A 16,397-nucleotide genomic window follows, 5' to 3' on the forward strand; every position below is an offset into this window, starting at 1 on the left:
GCCACATCCACCTGCTGCTCTTCCCCCTCCAAATCCTGTAGCATGCAACATGGAGCTTGAGGGTCCCCAACAGGAAGAGAGCAGCAATGAACACTTGCAATTTGGTGGTCTTCCTCCATCTCCTCTTGCATCCTTGATGTTATATCCAGGACAAATATTAGCAGGATTACATAGCTGATTTAATACTTATCTTTACTGACAAATTTTGTTGTCTCTTCGAAATGTTCAGTTGCCAAATGCATCTATCATTATTTATTAAATGCTGATCTAAAAGTAACGTATGCTCCAGTTTGGCTGCTATACCTACTGACACAGCAAAATATGCAGCATTGAATTCCAGCAGGTTGCAGTGTTTAAAATCAGGTAGCGCTTTGGCAGAATGTTCTGCGCTTTACCGTGCAAGATTGGATGAAATTAGCTCTCTTTTACCTGTTGGCCAACATTCTCTTTGACTTTGAAGCTATCCCCTGTAATGGCCACCTCCAATGGACTTCATAAAAAGGCTGCCAAATGTGCACATGTGCGCTGCGCTCCGATACCTTGTGGCTTCATTTGGGCATCAGTAGTGTGATGCGCACATGTTGATGACATTACTGGGCTTTATTTATGTGACACGTGCATGCCGTCATAATAGCGCTGGACAGAAGTCGATATTAATGGCGCGGACTATGGTGCTCATGCACTAATTGGCATATGTGATATATGATATGAATATTTGGCAGGACATAAACCTCTTCACAAGTCCTCTTGAGAAAGCATATACGCAAAACGCGCATTGAGGCCACGTGGTGAGCTCATCTATCCTCCCTCATCATAGGTAAGCAATATATCTTACACTAAGCAGCATGTGTCACTTTAGGTCATGGGCACTTTGATGTTACATGTTGCATGTTTACTTTTCTTAAGGACTGTTTATATGATTAATGTTGGCAGTTGCTATGTAGAATTCTCTTGGATATTGTTGCTATCTCTACCATTTCCTCTTTATTAGAAACTAACTGAAGAGGTCGGCATTCCCCGGGCATAGTAACTAACTGTGGTTAGTTATAACAAATTTCAATGATTATATTGCACATAAAAACATTTCACATCATATACTCAACACTACAGATTTGCAACACAAATTAACGATTGCCTAAGAATTGATAGTATTTTATTTTCAACTCATTCAAGAGCATTTTAGATAAACAACTTTTTTGGTTTTTCCTTCCAGTGCAAAGATGAACAGATTTTTGGCAGTTCCAACTCTTGAACAGGTCACGTAAAATTGACCATGAGAAAAGCATGGAGATTGCAAATCGATCCCTACTACTTTCAAGGACTGTCCCAGAGCCTTGTTAATGGACATTGCAAATGCCATTCAAACTGGAAACTGGAGGAGTTTAAAATCAAAAGACAAATCAGATGGAATGAGAGGAATTTTTGGAATGAAAAGGTCCTTTCCTTTGGCACATCCTGTTGCTGAGCCATGAATCTAATCCTATCCTGTGTGATACTGACTGCTGAGCCGTGTATCTAATCCTACTCTGTGTGATACCATCTGCTGAGCTGTGTATCTAATCCTATCCTGTGTGATACTGTCTGCTGAGCCGTGTATCTAATCCTCTCCTGTGTGATACTGTCTGCTGAGCCGTGTATCTAATCCCCCCCTGTGTGATACTGTCTGCTGAGCCGTGTATCTAATCCTATCCTGTGTGATACCATCTGCTGAGCTGTGTATCTAATCCTATCCAGTGTGATACTGACTGCTGAGCCGTGTATCTAATCCTCTCCTGTGTGATACTGACTACTGAGCCGTGTATCTAGTCCTATCCTGTGTGATACTGTCTGCTGAGCCATGTATCTAATCCTATCCTGTGTGATACTGACTACTGAGCCGTGTATCTAATCCTATCCTGTGTGATACTGACTGCTGAGCTGTGTATCTAATCCTCTCCTGTGTGATACTGACTGCTGAGTCGTGTATCTAATCCTATCCTGTGTGATACCATCTGCTGAGCCGTGTATCTAATCCTATCCTGTGTGGTACTGTCTGCTGAGCCGTGTATCTAATCCTATCCTGTGTGATACCATCTGCTGAGCTGTGTATCTAATCCTATCCTGTGTGGTACTGGGCCCCCTGCAGTCTGTGGCAGAGGGTGGTCTGTGTCGGCACGGTAATAAATTGTTATTTTCAGCTGTACAGAAGGATGATAACCCCATAGAAATGAGAATTATAGGCCTAAGTCACCACTAGTGTTGAGCATTCCGATACCGCAAGTATCGGGTATCGGAATTTCGATACCGAGATCCGATACTTTTGTGGTATCGGGAATCGGAATCGGAAGTTTCCAGTGTATGGTTCCCAGGGTCTGAAGGAGAGCAAACTCTCCTTCAGGCCCTGGGATCCATATGAATGTGTAAAATAAAGAATAAAAATAAAAAATATTGATATACACACCTGTCCGGAGGCCCCTGGACATCACCGCTGGTAACCAGCAGCCTGCTTTGTTTAAAATGAGCACGTTCAGCACCTTCCATGACGTCACGGCTTCTGATTGGTCGCGTGCCGCTCATGTGACCGCCACGTGACCAATCACAAGCCGCGACGTCATCCCTCAGGTCCTAAATTCCCTTCTAGGAATTTGGGACCTGAGGGATGACGTCACGGCTTCTGATTGGTCGCATGGCGGTCACATGAGCGGCACGCGACCAATCAGAAGCCGTGACGTCATGGAAGGTGCTGAACGCGCTCATTTTAAGCAAAGAAGGCTGCCGGTTCACAGCGGTAAGGTCCAGGCTGCGTCGGAGAGGTGAGTATATCAATATTTTTTATTTTTATTCTTTATTTTACACATTCATATGGATCCCAGGGCCTGAAGGAGAGTTTCCTCTCCTTCAGACCCTGGGAACCATCAGGGATACCTTCCGATACTTGAGTCCCATTGACTTGTATTGGTATCGGGTATCGGTATCGGATCAGATCCGATACTTTGCCGGTATCGGCCGATACTTTCTGATACCGATATTTTCAAGTATCGGACGGTATCGCTCAACACTAGTCACCACAACTGTCTACAAGGAAAACTGTTGCTCATATCAACCAATTACAGCTCAGCTTCTTACAAACAGCTCTGATGAAATGAAAGATGCTTAGTGATTGGTTGCTATGTGGAGTGGGCGTGTCTGACACACATGCTTAGTGATTGGTTGCCGACACACACACACACACACACACACACTTATACACACAGTACAGCGCAAAAGTTTGGACACACCTTCTCATTTAAAGATTTTTCTGTATTTTCATGACTATGAACATTGTACATTCACACTGAAGGCATCAAAACTATGAATTATCACATGTGGAATTATATACTTAATAAAAAAGTGTGAAACAACTGAAATTATGTCTTATATTCTAGGTTCTTCAAAGTAGCCACCTTTTGCTTTGATGACTGCTTTGCACACTCTTGGCATTCTCTTGATGAGCTGCAAGAAGTAGTCACCGGGAATGGTCTTCCAACAATCTTGAAGGAGTTCCCAGAGATGCTTAGCACTTGTTGGCCCTTTTGCCTTCGCCCTGCGGTCCAGCTCACCCCAAACCATCTCGGTTGGGTTCAGGTCTGGTGACTGTGGAGGCCAGGTCATCTGGCGTAGCACCCCATCACTCTCCTTCTTGGTCAAATAGCCCTTACACAGCCTGGAGGTGTGTTTGGGGTCATTGTCCTGTTGAAAAATGAATGATGGTCCAACTAAACGCAAACCGGATGGAATAGCATGCCGCTGCAAGATGCTGTGGTAGCCATGCTGGTTCAGTATACCTTCAATTTTGAATAAATCCCCCACAGAGTCTCCAGCAAAGCCCCCCCCCCCCCCATCACACCTCCTCCTCCTCCATGCTTCACGGTGGGAAGCAGGCATGTAGAGTCCATCCGATCACCTTTTCTGCGTCGCACAAAGACACGGTGGTTGGAACCAAAGATCTCAAATTTGGACTCATCAGACCAAAGCACAGATTTCCACTGGTCTAATGTCCATTCCTTGTGTTCTTTAGCCCAAACAAGTCTCTTCTGCTTGTTGCCTGTCCTTAGCAGTGGTTTCCTAGCAGCTATTTTACCATGAAGGCCTGCTGCACAAAGTCTCCTCTTAACAGTTGTTGTAGAGATGTGTCTGCTGCTAGAACTCTGTGTGGCATTGACCTGGTCTCTAATCTGAGCTGCTGTTAACCTGCGATTTCTGAGGCTGGTGACTCGGATAAACTTATCCTCAGAAGCAGAGGTGACTCTTGGTCTTCCTTTCCTGGGGCGGTCCTCATGTGAGCCAGTTTCTTTGTAGCGCTTGATGGTTTTTGCCACTGCACTTGGGGACACGTTCAAAGTTTCCCCAATTTTTCAGACTGACTGACCTTCATTTCTTAAAGTAATGATGGCCACTCGTTTTTCTTTACTTAGCTGCTTTTTTCTTGCCATAATACAAATTCTAACAGTCTATTCAGTAGAACTATCAGCTGTGTATCCACCAGACGTCTGCTCAACAACTGATGGTCACAACCCCATTTATAAGGCAAGAAATCCCACTTATAAGGCGGGGGGGGGGGGGGCGACTATCTGAAGATTATGTCGAGTGCAGTCTAAATGGATCTTTACATTAGATAATCTTGCCCCTAAGGGACTAAATTATGAAATTGAGTTGTTTGCCCTGTAAGGCATACAGTATATTTACATTATCATTTTGTGGTATTCTCACACTGATTTTGAAGTAGAAATATTTTAGGCAGTATATTATTTATTCGTGTATCTAATATTGAGTATCACCGGGTGGTGTCCTTATAAGGGCATCATATTTGTAGAAGATTTAGCGGCAATTTTATAGTAATTTAAATAGGTGTTGTTTAGCAATTTTATAGGACTTTTTATAGCATGGGATATAAACAAATGTTTTACTTATCATATACACGATGTGTGTTAAAGGTTTATAATAAAGTATTGTACGTTGTAATTACACTAAAATTCTTGCTTTAGGCATGTGATGTAATGATAGCATGTAGGTGGGAGATTACCACTAGCATCAGTATTTGTGCAGGAACTATAGCCGTTACCTGCGGATAGTACTAGTACAGTTAGGCTGGGGATTCACGAGGTGTGGTACTGTGGGCGTTTCTAGTGTAGCAGGGCAGTTCAATGTCTCTATATATGGCTACACAATAGGCAGCATTAGCAGGGTGGCCACACCATGAGAAAGAGGGACGGTTCCCTCGAAACGCGTCAGGATTGGCCCCTTGCTAGTGTCCAGCATTCGGACAGGTGACGGCACCGCTTTAGCCACGCGACTGCACGGTGGTGCCATCGGCCGAGGCTGCTTGCCGGCACATTTAGCTGCGTGCGCGCAGGGGACTTATCAGTACGGGAGGACGCTCCCTTGATTTTGTGGACTGCAAACGCCGATTCTCCCTTCAGCAATGCAAACGGCACGGACACAGTAGCAGCTCACTTTCCATCCGGTGGAAACACCAGTTACACTTTTTGAGGTAATATAATTGATCAACTACCAATTTTACTTTACAGTTACAATTATTTCATTCTTACTCCAGCGCGGCATCTTAAATTCGAACCAATACATTTCGTTCCACTTGTTGTTGATTCTTCTCCAAAAATTTACATTTGGTATCTTTATGTTTGAAGCATGATATGTGGGAAAAGGTTGAAAAATTCCAGGGGGCCGAAAACTTTCGCAAGGCACTGTATATAAATATATATATATATGTATCTCTATGACAGTAATTTTTAATATTTATTAATAAAACATTATTTTGATGGTGGTTCGTGGCTACTCCAACCAGTTGTTTCTTTTTGGGGTTTCATTAATTTATAGGAGTACTCCACCATTTATTCAAATATGGTTCTTTATAATTAGACAGGGGGGACTGTGTACCTTGGTCCCCAACCTAGAGATGCAATATGTGCTGATGAATATTTTTGTACTGACATGTTTTTCTTGGTTGGATTCAGATTCTGAACCTGAGTTGACAAGATGCTTCTGAAATCTTCTGAGATTTGATGCCTTCCTGCTATTGGTTGCCAGGTATGGAGAAGCCGGATCTAATCGACGCGGGGCAATCTTTCCTGACCCCAACCAACTGAGAGATATGGGCTGGTCTCACATTCTTCAGACTGGAGCATGATGGGGAGGGTCAAAAATTAATGTCCGCTCTGTAATGTAAATCATTCAGCTGCGGCAATGAAAACTAAATCTCCGAGCACTAAAAAATACTTGGAGGACCCCCGAGCGTGCTTGGGAAATCTCGAGTAACGAGTATATTTGCTCATCACTATTCATGACCATTGGTACAGCTGGGAGATCGGCGTGATTCCCCAGCTGTCTTTTTCTTGACAAACTGGTGGCAGCGATGGGATGTCTGTGTGATCTCCCTGCGGAGAGATACGTACATGTCTCACTTTCAGACTGGAGCGTAATGGGGTGGGTCAGGAATTTATGTTCTCCATTGTCAAGCAGCATTTACTATGGTCTCCCCCATTCTTGCATGACGATCATGTGTACTGGCCTAGAGCTCATTCCCAGTACCATGGATGCAGTGCGGTCAGTGCTGGTCTCTCTTAGCAGCAAGGGACATGACGTTGGTGTTAATGTGTCCTCCATGTCACCTTTTGTGAATTAGAACCAACCAGAGCCTGCTCTATTGTTTCTCCGGTATCGCTCACCTGATAAGTGTCAGATAAGAAATAGAAACAGCTAGAGACGTACAGAAGACTCACATGACAAGCTGGAGAGGTGCAAGACAGGTAAGTGAGTCTTCTAAGTGGGAGAGGTGCGAGACAGGTGAGTGAGACTTTCAAATGTACGGTAAAGTCACAGAGGTGCGAGGCAGGTGAGTGAGTTTTCCGAGTGCACGGTAAAGCCAGAGAGGTGTGAGGTAGGTGAATGAGACTTCTGAGTGTGCGGTTAAGCAGGAGAGGTGCGAGGCAGGTGAGTGAGACTTCCGAGTGTACGGTAAAGCGGGAGAGGTGCGAGGCAGGTGAGTGAGACTTCCGAGTGTACGGTAAAGCGGGTGAGGTGCGAGGTGGGTGAGGGAGGCTTCTGAGTGTATGGTAAAGTGGGAAATATGGAGGTAGGTGAGTGAGGCTTCTGAGTGTAAGGTAAAGAGGAGAGTTGCGAGGAAGGTGAGTGAGGCTTCTGAGTGTATGGTAAAGTGGGAAATATGGAGGTAGGTGAGTGAGGCTTCTGAGTGTAAGGTAAAGCGGAGAGTTGCGAGGAAGGTGAATGAGACTTCTGAGTGTGCGGTTAAGCAGGAGAGGTGCGAGGCAGGTGAGTGAGACTTCCGAGTGTACGGTAAAGGGGGAGAGGTGTGAGGTAGGTGAGTGAGGCTTCTGAGTGTACGGTAAAGCGGGAAATATGGAGGTAGCTGAGTGAGACTTCTGAGTGTACGTTAAAGTGGGAGAGGTGCGAGGAAGGTGACTGAGGCTTCTGAGTGTACAGTAACGCAGAGAGATGTAAGGCAGGTGAGTGAGACTTCCGAGTGTATGATAAAGTGGGAGAGGTGTGAGACAGGTGAGTGAGACTTCCAAGAGTACGGTAAAGCGGGAAATATGTCGGCAGGTGAGTGAGGCTTCTGAGTGTAAAGTAAAGCGGGAGAGGTGCAAGGAAGGTGAGTGAGACTTCCGAGTGTACGGTAAAGAGAGTGAGGTGCGAGGTAGGTGAGGGAGGCTTCTGAGTGTATGGTAAAGTGGGAAATATGGAGGTAGGTGAGTGAGGCTTCTGAGTGTAAGGTAAAGCGGAGAGTTGCAAGGAAGGTGAGTGAGGCTTCTGAGTGTACAGTAAAGTGGGAAATATGGAGGTAGGTGAGTGAGGCTTCTGAGTGTAAGGTAAAGCGGAGAGTTGCGAGGAAGGTGAGTGAGACTTCTGAGTGTACGGTGAAGTGGGAGAGGTGTGAGACAGTTGAGTGAGACTTCTGAGTGTACGGTAAAATGGGAAATATGGAAGTAGGTGAGTGAGACTTCTGAGTGTACGGTAAAGTGGGAGAGGTGTGAGACAGGTGAGTAAGACTTCTGAGTGTACGGTAAAGTGGGAAATATCGAGGTAGGTGAGTGAGACTTCTGAGTATACGGTAAAGTGGGAGAGGTGCGAGGCAGGTGATTGAGACTTCCGAGTGTACGGTAAAGTGGGAAATATGGAGGCAGGTGAGTGAGGCTTCTGAATGTACTGTAAAGTGGGAGAGACTTCTGAGTGTACGGTAAAGCGGGAGAGGTGCGAGTCAGGGGAGTGAGACTTCCGAGTGTACGGTAAAGCCAGAAAGGTGTGAGGCAGGTGAGTGAGACTTCGGAGTGTACGGTAAAGCGGGAGAGGTGCGAGTCAGGGGAGTGAGACTTCCGAGTGTACGGTAACGCAGAGAGATGTAAGGCAGGTGAGTGAGACTTCCGAGTGTATGGTAAAGCGGGAAATATGTAGGCAGGTGAGTGAGGCTTCTGAGTGGTAAAGCGGGTGAGGTGTGAGGTAGGTGAGTGAGGGTTCTGAGTGCAAGGTAAAGCGGAGAGTTGCGAGGAAGGTGAGTGAGGCTTCTGAGTGTACGGTAAAGCGGGAAATATGGAGGTAGGTGAGTGAGACTTCTGAGTGTACAGTAACGCAGAGAGATGTAAGGCAGGTGAGTGAGACTTCCGAGTGTATGATAAAGTGGGAGAGGTGTGAGACAGGCGAGTGAGACTTCCAAGAGTACGGTAAAGTGGGAAATATGTCGGCAGGTGAGTGAGGCTTCTGAGTGTAAAGTAAAGCGGGAGAGGTGCAAGGAAGGTGAGTGAGACTTCCGAGTGTACGGTAAAGCGAGTGAGGTGCGAGGTAGGTGAGGGAGGCTTCTGAGTGTATGGTAAAGTGGGAAATATGGAGGTAGGCGAGTGAGGCTTCTGAGTGTAAGGTAAAGCGGAGAGTTGCGAGGAAGGTGAGTGAGGCTTCTGAGTGTACGGTAAAGTGGGAAATATGGAGGTAGGTGAGTGAGGCTTCTGAGCGTAAGGTAAAGCGGAGAGTTGCAAGGAAGGTGAGTGAGGCTTCTGAGTGTACAGTAAAGTGGGAAATATGGAGGTAGGTGAGTGAGGCTTCTGAGTGTAAGGTAAAGCGGAGAGTTGCGAGGAAGGTGAGTGAGACTTCTGAGTGTACGGTAAAGTGGGAGAGGTGTGAGACAGTTGAGTGAGACTTCTGAGTGTACGGTAAAATGGGAAATATGGAAGTAGGTGAGTGAGGCTTCTGAGTGTAAGGTAAAGCGGAGAGTTGCGAGGAAGGTGAGTGAGACTTCTGAGTGTACGGTAAAGTGGGAGAGGTGTGAGACAGGTGAGTGAGACTTCTGAGTGTACGGTAAAGTGGGAAATATCGAGGTAGGCGAGTGAGACTTCTGAGTATACGGTAAAGTGGGAGAGGTGCGAGGCAGGTGATTGAGACTTCCGAGTGTACGGTAAAGTGGGAAATATGGAGGCAGGTGAGTGAGGCTTCTGAATGTACTGTAAAGTGGGAGAGGTGTGAGGTAGGTGAGTGAGACTTCTGAGTGTACGGTAAAGCGGGAGAGGTGCGAGTCAGGGGAGTGAGACTTCCGAGTGTACGGTAAAGCCAGAGAGGTGCGAGGCAGGTGAGTGAGACTTCGGAGTGTACGGTAAAGGAGGGTGAGGTGTGAGGTAGTTGAGTGAGGCTTCTGAGTGCAAGGTAAAGCGGGGAGTTGCGAGGAAGGTGAGTGAGGCTTCCGAGTGTACGGTAAAGGAGGGTGAGGTGTGAGGTAGTTGAGTGAGGCTTCTGAGTGCAAGGTAAAGCGGGGAGTTGCGAGGAAGGTGAGTGAGGCTTCTGAGTGAATGGTAAAGTGGGAAATATGGAGGTAGGTGAGTGAGACTTCTGAGTGTATGGTAAAGCCGGAGAGGTGTGAGGCAGGTGAGTGAGACTACTGAGTGTATGGTAAAGCAGGAGAGGTGCCAGACAGGTGAGTGAAACTTCCGAGTGTGTGGTAAGTCTGGAGAGGTGTGAGGAAGGCGAGTGAGAGTTCTGAGTTTACGGTAAAGCCAGAGAGGTGCGAGGCAGGTGAGTGAGACTTCCGAGTGTGCAGTAAATCCTGAGAGGTGTGAGGAAGGTGAGTGAGACTTCTGAGTGTACAGTAAAGCAGGAGAGGTGCGAGGCAGGTGAGTGAGACTTCTGAGTGTATGGTAAAGCGGGAGAGGTGCCAGACAGGTGAGTGAGACTTCCGAGTATACGGTTAAGCCAGAGAGGTGCGAGGCAGGTGAGTGAGTTTTCCGAGTGTACGGTAAAGCCAGAGAGGTGTGAGGCAGATGAGAGAGTTTTCCGAGTGTACGGTAAAGCCAGAGAGGTGCGAGGCAGGTGAGTGAGTTTTCCGAGTGTACGGTAAAGCCAGAGAGGTGTGAGGCAGGTGAGTGAGACTTCCGAGTATACGGTTAAGCCAGAGAGGTGCGAGGCAGGTGAGTGAGTTTTCCGAGTGTATGATAAAGCCAGAGAGGTGCGAGGCAGGTGAGTGAGTTTTCCGAGTGTACGGTAAAGCCAGAGAGGTGCGAGGCAGGTGAGTGAGTTTTCCGAGTGTACGGTAAAGCCAGAGAGGTGTGAGGCAGGGGAGTGAGACTTCTGAGTGTACGGTAAAGCCGGAGAGGTGCGAGGCAGGTGAGTGAGACTTCTGAGTGTACGGTAAAGCGGAGAGGTGTAAGGCAAATGAGTGAGACTTCCGAATGTACGGTAAGAAGTGGATGAGATATGTGTACAGGAAAGTTGTGGATGACATCTGAGGACAGGAGAGGTGTGGACAGTGTCGGACTGTGGTGCCGAGGACCCACCAGTAACATTGTCTTTGGGGGCCCACTCTTCACCTGCATGCAAATATTACACTGCCATCTTTCACAAATTTACTTACATCGCTATATAATAATAAACTGGGTAGCGTGGTTAATGAATGATGAGATGCTGCTCTTTTCTATACAGAGTAAATCAAGTGAATTATGCAAAGTACTGCCCATACAATGGGGTTGTGGGCCCATGTCTGCACAGGGGCCCACCGGGGGATTCCCCTATGGGCCAGTCCAAGCCTGGGTGTGTATGACATCTGCGGACAGGACAGGTGTGGATGACATCTGCAGACAGGAGAGGTTTGGATGGGATCTGCGGACAGGAGAGGTTTGGATGGGATCTGCAGACAGGAGAGGTGTGGATGACATCTGCGGACAGGAAAGGTGTGGATGACATCTGCGGACAGGAGAGGTGTGGATGGGATCTGCGGACAGGAGAGGTGTGGATGGGATCTGCGGACAGGAGAGGTGTGGATGGGATCTGCGGACAGGAGAGGTGTGGATGACATCTGTAGACAGGAGAGGTGTGGATGGCATCTGCAGACAGGAGAGGTGTGGATGACATCTGTAGACAGGAGAGGTGTGGATGGCATCTGTAGACAGGAGAGGTGTGGATGACATCAGCAGACAGGAGAGGTGTGGATGACATCTGCAGACAGGAGAGTTGTGGATGGCATCTGTAGACAGGAGAGGTGTGGATGGCATCTGCAGACAGGAGAGGTGTGGATGGGATCTGCGGACAGGAGAGGTGTGGATGGGATCTGCGGACAGCAGAGGTGTGGATGACATCTGCGGACAGGAGAGGTGTGGATGGGATCTGTAGACAGGAGAGGTGTGGATGGGATCTGCGGACAGGAGAGGTGTGGATGGGATCTGCGGACAGGAGAGGTGTGGATGACATCTGCGGACAGGAAAGGTGTGGATGACATCTGCGGACAGGAGAGGTGTGGATGGGATCTGCGGACAGGAGAGGTGTGGATGGGATCTGCGGACAGGAGAGGTGTGGATGGGATCTGCGGACAGGAGAGGTGTGGATGACATCTGTAGACAGGAGAGGTGTGGATGGCATCTGCAGACAGGAGAGGTGTGGATGACATCTGTAGACAGGAGAGGTGTGGATGGCATCTGTAGACAGGAGAGGTGTGGATGACATCAGCAGACAGGAGAGGTGTGGATGACATCTGCAGACAGGAGAGTTGTGGATGGCATCTGTAGACAGGAGAGGTGTGGATGGCATCTGCAGACAGGAGAGGTGTGGATGGGATCTGCGGACAGGAGAGGTGTGGATGGGATCTGCGGACAGCAGAGGTGTGGATGACATCTGCGGACAGGAGAGGTGTGGATGGGATCTGTAGACAGGAGAGGTGTGGATGGGATCTGCGGACAGGAGAGGTGTGGATGGGATCTGCGGACAGGAGAGGTGTGGATGACATCTGTAGACAGGAGAGGTGTGGATGACATCAGCAGACAGGAGAGGTGTGGATGACATCAGCAGACAGGAGAGGTGTGGATGACATCAGCAGACAGGAGAGGTGTGGATGACATCAGCAGACAGGAGAGGTGTGGATGACATCTGCAGACAGGAGAGGTGTGGATGACATCAGCAGACAGGAGAGGTGTGGAAGACATCTGTAGACAGGAGAGGTGTGGATGGCATCTGCAGACAGGAGAGGTGTGGATGACATCTGCAGACAGGAGAGGTGTGGATGACATCTGCAGACAGGAGAGGTGTGGATGACATCAGCAGACAGGAGAGGTGTGGATGGCATCTGTAGACAGGAGAGGTGTGGATGGCATCTGTAGACAGGAGAGGTGTGGATGGCATCTGTAGACAGGAGAGGTGTGGATGGGATCTGCGGACAGGAGAGGTGTGGATGACATCTGCGGACAGGAGAGGTGTGGATGGCATCTGTAGACAGGAGAGGTGTGGATGGCATCTGTGAACAGGAGAGAAGTGGATGAGATATACGTACAGGAGAGTTGTGGATGACATCTGCTAACAGGAGAGGCGAGAATGGGATCTGTGTATGTGAGACACAGGATTCGATTTATGTAAAGGTGAGGTTTATGGCGTGGTCCTATAGATCAGCTTTATGCAGAAAGGTTAGATGGAAATGCTGAACACAAGGAGAAAGTGGAAAAGTGAGCGATGGGTGAGAGCTTCCATACCTGTCATTGGGGATTGTAGATGTCTCCTGGAGATGCAGTCACTAGTTTAAAGAGCAGATAATTAAAGGGCATCTGCCAAGTGCACTAACGCTATCACATTGGTAACATAGTGGCTGGGCACCTGCATAACCCTATAATTCAGCATTAATAGCATTATGCAAGTATCCAGACACGGTACTGAAAGTGTGAAAGGGCGGCTCCAGGGACAAAATTTTATTTATTTTCTCTCGATTTAGTACAGTGGCCAGTCACCTGCATAATGCTATTAACCAGGAGATTATCCCCATATCTGCAGGTAGATATCTGACTTAACCCTAAATAAATATACAACATAAAGATGCAGTGATGTATACAGTACAGACGAATACACTGGTTTCATGATTGTTTCTTTCCACTTTACATAAGGCTGACCTGCTCATCAGGCATCATCATGGCATTATTCACTAAGGCGTGGGACTCGGTCGGATTTCTTCAGACAATTAACTCTGTGGTTCTCGGGCTCGTGGCTCAAATCAATGAATCTGCAACAACAGAAGAAATTGAATATGTAAAGAAGACCTTGGAGTCCATTGACCGGCAGTTGGTGGTAGGGAGGGGCCTGATGAGAGATTGTGATGTCACCCGGTGTGAGGATGACATCATAGTTGTGTACCAACAGTTGGCAGCCGTCATCCGTGCCGGAAAGTCTTACAAAGACAAAGAGAAGGAAGTGTTCATCCAATATGTGTACGACTACAAGATCGACAGGCAGCTGAATGCGCTGTACAATCGGCTTCTGGGGGTCTCTGTCCTGGCAGACCACGTGACTCTCCTACAGCAGGTCATTCGAGACCACCACCCCCGCCGCTGGGAGATGATCGCCTTCTGCCAGCAAGTGAACTTTGTATTGGCTACCGGTCTACTGTGTCTCTTCGTTCATGGGTCTCTGACAGGAAGAGACGTCCAGCTCATGATGGGCAGATGGACGGACAAAATGTCTGCTCTGTATCGGAGAATGGAGGACACCTCGAGAGATTGTGCTGCGTACTTCAAGGAGCAGGCCCAGGAGGATGTGGAGAAGTATCTACCTCTCAATGAGACCTTACCAGATGATGAAAAGGCAACGGCCATGTTGAAACTGCTGGAAAAGAACTACGACTGGCTGCGCTGGGCGGTGATGGTCTCTCGGTCATCACCAGATGGGGAGGTCCTAGTGAAGGGAAGCTACATCTCAGTCAGGGGGGATTGTGGTACTCAGGTGGTCCTGAGCTATAGTGAGAACCCTGTCTCCCTGGAAAAGGGGAAGATAAATCAGCTGATTGGGGAGCTGGAATGGAAAATCCCAAACCCACCCCCCGATGTGTACGCCAACATTGAGGCTGATCCGGGCTATGCCAAGACGTACCTTGCCCAGAGAATGCTCCAGAAGTTGTCAGAAGGTCTTAGCAAGGGGGTCACCATCCACACTGTGCCAGGGAAGCTGCAGATGAGCGGAGACTTCCCCCCGGCTTCCTGCGTCCTGTATGAGTACAAGCACAGGATGGCGTCTGGCACCGTATGCATCTTTGGTTAATTACATAGATTTCTCGTTATTACGATACAATCGTAATTTCTCTCTTTTACTAGGGTCTTATAAATAAATGTACAAATCATCGTCTTGTCATTGCCATTCCTTTTCTCAGCATCTGAGATCAACAGATAATCATCTCCTCATCATGAAGTTGCGGTAGTTCCTCCTGACTAATTATGAATAAATTGACAACTGGGTGTTTGCATTCACCACGAAATAGGGGTGTGTCCCTTCTAGAGATAAGCAAATCTTTTGAAATTAAAGCTCGCCGACTTCACTGAATTGTTTCATACACCACCAGTCAAAAAGTAATGAAAAGTCTCCAAATATCCTGACTCTGAGGCTATGTGCCCACCTTGCGTTTTGTATGCGTTTCTGCCGCATTTGTGTCGCAGCGGAAATGCTTAAAAAACGCATTCCTATGCAATCCTATGGGATTCAGCAGTTGCTGTGCCCATGCTGTGGATTTTCCTGTTGTGGAATTGCATAGCAGTAAAATCCGTATCATGTTCATTATTTCTGTGGAATCGCGGCGATTCCGCCACCATAGGATTGCATTGAAACACTCACGTTATGCATGTGGCTATGTGAGCGCTTCATGTGCAGATGGTACCCAGTCTGAAGGAGAGGAGACTATCCTCCAGGCCCTTGGGAACCATATTTCTGCAAAAAAAAAGAATTAAAATAAAAAATAGGGATATACTTACCTTCTGATGGCCCCAGGCGTCCTCCCGGCTCTCAGCGGTGTACGCGGCAGCTTCCGTTCCCAGGGCTGCATTGCGCGAATCACCAGAGATGACGTCGCGGTCACGAGACCGTGACATAACAAAGGTCCTTCGCGCAAAGTATCCCTGGGAACGGAACCTACTGGGAGCACCGCTGAGGAGATCGGGGGCCGACAGAAGGTGAGTGTCACGGTTCACACTGTGCTGCCAAGACTATGTCACGGATCCCAGCAGTATGTCAGGGATCCCGGGGAGGATATCTTTATCGTCCCCACCGCTCACACCAATTTGTCACGAACAGGGGTTTTTTGGTTTCCCCTGGTTCCTTCTGAAGGGGATTTATCTATATCCCACTTCCCAGTTCCGGTTTGGAACTTGCAGCTCTCTGGCGCTCCCCTTACCCTCAGGTCAGATTAGGTACTGCACCTAGGGTAATTAGTCGCCAGAAAGGCTGCCTGCTATGTACTGGCTATTGGGCACACTGCAGCGAGGGCAATATAACTACTCCCACTCAGGCAGGAACAATAATTATCAATGCCACCGTCGCTGCAAAGATTCCCAATCACACAGAACAAAGCTGTATGCTGCCACCAGCTCCAATTAATGGGTCTTAAGGCAACCCAAATCAGTAGCACAATTCACTTCAGAGGACACAGTTCATTACAGAGCAGAAGAGACAAGCTAGCAATTATATATTTTACTCCATGAAAAATTAGGCAGTGTTTACAAAGTATAAAAAGATATTAGAAAGGAGACAATTCGTATATACATTACAGATTACAAAATAAAGTAGAATTAACGTAGACGATTACACTCACATTTTGCTTAAGTCATTGCGGGCTAACCATGCTGGTTGAGGATCCAGACATCACAGTGCATGACAAAGGGTCTTCGTGCATTAAGGTCCCAGGCAAAAATGAAGGCTGGGCTAAGTGTAGTAACTTATACTTCTGGGCTTGTGACATCACTAAGGGGCTGAGCAACGATATGGACTGATCTGATAGATATTTTCTTCCTTAGAGTCTGGAGACAAAGGCATTCCTGAGTGAGAGGAGAGGGACAATGGGTGACTTTGCAGGATTGGTCACCTGCAGGTTAAAGCCATACCCTGCTCACATACTAGTTTCAAGTTACCCAGTG

General features: G+C 47.6%; 1 protein-coding gene and 1 long non-coding RNA gene across 4 annotated transcripts; one reads left to right on the forward strand and one right to left on the reverse strand.

Annotated features, from left to right (window-relative positions):
• Positions 1-5,919: 5,919 nt before the first annotated feature.
• On the forward strand, positions 5,920-14,609 carry LOC143818651 (uncharacterized). 2 transcript variants are annotated; one of them, XM_077299914.1, is made up of 3 exons: positions 5,920-6,063; positions 6,659-6,782; positions 13,389-14,609. In XM_077299914.1, exon 3 carries the CDS (start codon positions 13,414-13,416, stop codon positions 14,533-14,535), a length of 1,122 nt encoding a protein of 373 aa, XP_077156029.1. In that variant the 5' UTR covers positions 5,920-6,063; positions 6,659-6,782; positions 13,389-13,413; the 3' UTR covers positions 14,536-14,609. The 2 variants fall into 2 exon arrangements, with proteins under 2 accessions (XP_077156029.1, XP_077156028.1); XM_077299913.1 differs by lacking the exon at positions 5,920-6,063 and having other exon boundaries at positions 6,517-6,782.
• LOC143818654 (uncharacterized) lies at positions 6,382-14,458 on the reverse strand. Of its 2 annotated transcripts, XR_013224649.1 has the most exons (4): positions 14,368-14,458; positions 13,395-13,504; positions 12,984-13,024; positions 6,382-6,410 (listed from the first exon to the last, which is right to left on the reverse strand). It is a non-coding gene; the product is annotated as an uncharacterized LOC143818654 (long non-coding RNA). The 2 variants fall into 2 exon arrangements; XR_013224648.1 differs by lacking the exons at positions 6,382-6,410; positions 12,984-13,024 and adding an exon at positions 12,672-12,751.
• Positions 14,610-16,397: the final 1,788 nt, after the last annotated feature.

Source organism: Ranitomeya variabilis, chromosome 3 (genome assembly GCF_051348905.1).
Source record: "Ranitomeya variabilis isolate aRanVar5 chromosome 3, aRanVar5.hap1, whole genome shotgun sequence".
Classification (NCBI taxonomy): domain Eukaryota; kingdom Metazoa; phylum Chordata; class Amphibia; order Anura; family Dendrobatidae; genus Ranitomeya; species Ranitomeya variabilis.